Source organism: Stegastes partitus, unplaced genomic scaffold (assembly GCF_000690725.1).
Source record: "Stegastes partitus isolate 25-593 unplaced genomic scaffold, Stegastes_partitus-1.0.2 Scaffold1694, whole genome shotgun sequence".
NCBI lineage: Eukaryota > Metazoa > Chordata > Actinopteri > Pomacentridae > Stegastes > Stegastes partitus.
Genome location: NW_007579425.1, coordinates 167764 through 172305, shown reverse-complemented (window position 1 = coordinate 172305; position 4542 = coordinate 167764). Strand labels below are relative to the sequence as shown.

The following is a 4542-nucleotide window of genomic DNA, read 5'->3' as shown; positions in this document are numbered from 1 at the left end:
ATCGGCCTGAAACTTTACATGCGTGCTCTGAGTCTCAGCCACAGCGCGTTGCCAGCATGCCATGCCATGCACGCCACCTCGGCTCGCCATTAAACAGGAAGTGAAGTGTAAATAGCCCATGCATGCTCCAATGCCTCTCAAACTTCACATGTTGCATCACACTCTCACCCTCATCACAGCCATATGACCATTCTCACTCACAACGCCACCTGGGGGCGTGGCCACAACGCCCTAAAATGCCACAAAACGAGACGTGCTGTTAACTGGCCTGTGTGTGCTCCGATTTTCCTGAAACTTTACGCACGTGCTCCGAGTCTCAGCCAGAGCACGTTTCCACCACGGCCAACACGCACGCCGCCACGGCTCGCCACTAAACAGGAAGTGGCTCGTAACTAGGCCACACTTGCTCCGATCTGCCCCAAACTCGACATGCTGGCTCAGAGTTCCGCCCGCAACACCCCGACGTGCGCGAAGGCCGACAAGCGTCGGGCGAGGACCCGTCAAATGCCGCTTGCGGCTTTAATTTTAGATATTTTCCGTACACTTGCGTCTTCATTTGCTAACACGTTACACAAGTCTTTCGCTCAGTTTTCCAATAAACCTGCTGCAATGAGTGACGTAAAAAAACAAGTAAATTCACCTTGAGAACAGCAGTTTCAGGTAAAAGTGTTGTTAAAGTAACGTCACCGAAAAAAGTAAACAAACATTCAGCTCGAGCTGCTCAGCGGTAAAACGCCAAACAATCAAATTTACATCAGGTTACAACAACACGTGTTTGGCACTAAAACCAGAGCAACTGTATGAGCCTGAAGGCGTGTAACCGCAAATTTTTGTTCTTGAATTACTGATTTAATGCTGAAAAATGCTGAAAATAACCAGAATTTTCCTCCGAATGCCTCTAAATTCCTTCAGATACTGTAATATGGATTCACACACTGCTTTGGGATCTTCCAACAGACTGGATATAAAAGACAAACACGGCTTCCATGTCTGAAAAGCGAAGCCTTAAACCTGCATTCTTTCTAACAGCCAGCAGGGGGCGACTCCAAAAAACAGTCCAAATCTGTAGAAGTCAATGAGAAAATGAGTCGACTTCTCTCTCAACCTGTTACCTCGGTAAACTTTTTTCTGCCCAGTTTATGATCTCAGTCGCTAATTTCAAGACTTATTGAGTACAACATAATTTCAATTGAGTAAATGAAAGCCCCCTGTAGAGTAAAATAGACGGTAAAGCGGCGTATGTTTTATGGCGAGGACACCTTCCTGTTCCTAAAGATCTTCCATCGTTCCATCCAGTTTCAAAAGATCAAAATGACGAAATGCTAAACTTGAGGCTTCGGTCGCTACGTCTGTCTGTTACGGTTTATACAGTCTATGGACCTGCCTGGTATGTCACACCTGTCTAGTTTTCCAGGTAACACTGAAGCTTGAACTGTTCTTGTTTTAAAGGTATACGTTTATTGAATTACTGAATTAGGTTGTTAAAAAAAGCAGGACTGTCAATGAACAGCAGGAAACTTCTGGGGAATGCTGAAAATAAAATTTCTTTCAAAGGCCTCTAAAGTTCTTGACATTCAACATTTTTTAAAGACAACCTCAGCGGCCTCCAGGTCGCATGCTGTGTTCTTGTGTTATGAGCTGAATTTAACCATGACAGTTAAGGGATCTCCCTGCCTCTTGGTCACGATCGCCTGCATCATTCCCGTCGGTGTATGGAGATACCTCGAGCCCTTGAAGAAGTTCTCGATCAGCGCTCTGTCGATCTTGTTGCACTTCCCGATGGCTGCGTCAAAGTTATTGCTCAGGACACCGTAGATGTTCTCCTTGTCGTTCTTCTTCCCGAAGAACAAGAACAAGGCGTAGCACTCCTTCCCGACGGAGCTGCAGAAGTCCACCATCCTCTCGTAGACGTTCCTGTTGCCGGACTCCATCTGGGCCATCTGGACCGATTCGCTGCAGGACTCCGGGTTCTCCTCGGCTTCCTCCCGCTCTGGTAAGTGTAGAACCTGCACCGCGATCTGGATTTTGGGGTTCTTGGTCGGCTTCTGCAGCACGGCCCAAACCCAGTCGGCGCCCAGGAGGATGCGTTGCTCGGGCGTCATGGCCGTGCAGTTGAAGGATTCTGTCATCTTGAAGTTGACGCTCTGCGTGATGTAGGTCATCAGGAAGACCTGTCAGAGGGCGAGATGTTTACACATTTTCTTGGATATCGATAAAACATTTTGGTGACGAAGGTTCCTACCTGAGTGAGCACCTCAGGACTCGGGCGGAACTTGTCCTCGGGATCTTTGAAGACGAGGTACTCCTGGGTTCTGGTCGAGGCGACGGAGATGGATTCGCTGAACAGAGTTATGAAATCGGTGGGCTTGGCGACTGGAGGTCTCTTCAGGGTGGCAAAGATGCTCTGCGAGTGCATGTTAGACGGATGCGGGTCGAAGTAGCGACGTCTGGGAGGGGAGCGCCTAAAAGAGGCAAATAATTTGGAGTTCTGGAAGGGTTTAGAGGCGGGTTTGCTGAACTTCTCGCCCATCGTGGACGGATGACGGAGGGCAGGAGATCAGATCGTGGTCTCCCTGATTATCTGGAAAGAGAATTTGTAGCAATTAAAAATAGCCTGTTTTACCAAAAGGTACATTCTTATACAACTAAACTGCATTCTCAGCTACGTTCTAGGGGGAACTTCCTCTCTGCTGGATTACATTTGTTGGTGACGTAGCACAAATATGCTTCTAATTATGAGACCAGTTTGACCACCATTCTACGACTCTTCTTTCTTGGTGAGCCATACTGTCTTCTTCCTCGGGTTGTAATGAACGTCTGTTTTGTTGATGCTAAGCCGGTTAGCAACGGCTCTCTAGCTGCATCTTTGCATTAAACATCAACATGGATCGTGGAAGCTTCAGTAAAAAGCAACTGAACTTCTCTTTAAGATGTTTTACCTTCATCCAAGGGCCTCAACAACTTTCACGACTTTCTCTTTAGTTGTGAGAGGATCAACTAAAGTGTGGTTATTTTCTTAATACTCAGCCCTGGGTTGATGGGGTGGGGACTCCTCACCCTGGTGACCCAGAAAATGGAGGAAAAGCTTCAAGCATTTTGTTAAAGGGGTCGTATTTGAACCCAAACTGGGATATTCTCCTAAAGCTAACCACGTAGTTTTGATTCCTTTGCTGAATCAAATATAGTGCAAACTAAATCTAAGAATAAGAGTAGTAATAGTCGTAATAATAGTCTGGAATTAGACTTTTTTCACATCCTTTATGATAAAATTCAAACAAGATGATCAATCTTGACGTTCTGTTGTGTCATTTTTTGTTTATTTTATGTTTTAGTGTTGCTTGTTTTTGGGATTTATCACCGTGGTAACCCAGAAAATGGAGGAGAAGCTTCAAGCATTTGGTGAAATGTTTGTATTTTAAGCCAAACTGGGCTATTGTCCTGAACCTAACCGCGTAGTTTTGGTTCTTAAACTTAACCAAACTTCCCACATGTAGTTATTGTTATGAAACTGTCGACCAAAGCATGTTTTCTTAAACCTAACCATGTAGTTTTATGACCTCAACTGAACCAAACAGTGGGTGAGTTTAGGAATAATGGTCCAACATGGGATGTGAACCCTGGTCTTAGTAACTTATTCAGCCTTTCTTAGTAAAACATAGAATGCAGTTTTCTTGTATAGGACCGTAGCTTTTGGGAGACTATAAAATGCAAACTAAAATAAACATATGGTTGGTAACAGTTAGGAACAAAAGAAAACTCTGTTGGTGTTGTCCGAACATACGGAACCATCGGTATTGTCCGTTCTGTAGCTTTACTGTGAATGAATGACTTTGAGACCATTTCACGCATTAAACCGATGCAACACACCGGTACAGTTGGAATACATCTGGTCTTATATCGATAAACATCATCGGAGATACTCACCAGGACCGGTCTGGAACTTTCCGCACTTCCAAGTCCACCACCTGCCCTCCTCACCTGCCCACCGCCCTGCCGAGACACACAACGTCCGGATGTGTGTTTGGGTTAAATGGTGAGTTTTTGTGGAGTTCAGTCTGCCGGTGTCCCGATGTGTGCAGGAGCAGAATAAACTGGGTTTTCAGTGACAGTCTGGGTGTGGCGTTGTTGGAAGTTGTCAAATTTGAGGTAAGTCAACAAACGACTGAAGCCACCAGTTAACCGGCTGCTCGAAGCCTGAAGGGGTTTGATGGGTAAACAGACGCTTCAACTGACTTTTTAGAAGGTCTGAGGTCGTGTAGGTTGGGTTGGCTCAACATTATCGGGTCACTTTAGCAGATTCTAGGGGCGTTTTACTCCATAAAGGAGCAGAAAGTCTAGTTTTTGTCTTTGTAAAGCTGAATTCAGCGTGTTCCTGCAGGTGTGGAATATGTTCTGGTCTTGCAGTTGCTTGATGCTACTTTTTAAAATCCATTTACCACTCAGAGGAGCCACTCAGTCAGTTTTTATCAGTTTTATTATTTTATTAACCAAATATCACAACCTACTGGTGCCATTTATGCCATTACATATATATACTTTATA

The 4542-nt window shown here is 45.1% G+C and overlaps 1 protein-coding gene across 1 annotated transcript; it reads right to left on the bottom strand.

The window, feature by feature from the left end:
• Positions 1-1438: 1438 nt before the first annotated feature.
• Positions 1439-4257, bottom strand: rep15 (RAB15 effector protein). Its single transcript, XM_008301642.1, has 3 exons — positions 3925-4257; positions 2243-2581; positions 1439-2171 (listed from the first exon to the last, which is right to left on the bottom strand). The coding sequence occupies exons 2-3, from the start codon at positions 2528-2530 to the stop codon at positions 1632-1634; spliced, it is 828 nt and encodes a 275-aa protein (XP_008299864.1). The 5' UTR covers positions 2531-2581; positions 3925-4257; the 3' UTR covers positions 1439-1631.
• Between the last annotated feature and the right edge of the window lie 285 nt (positions 4258-4542).

Bases quoted from the DNA above. Each gene is read 5' to 3' on its own strand.
- rep15 (XM_008301642.1), bottom strand. From the start codon at position 2,530: ATGGGCGAGAAGTTCAGCAAACCCGCCTCTAAACCCTTCCAGAACTCC. The intron at 2,172-2,242 runs GTAGGAACCTTC...GCCCTCTGACAG, and splicing joins GTCCTGAGGTGCTCACTCAG to GTCTTCCTGATGACCTACAT.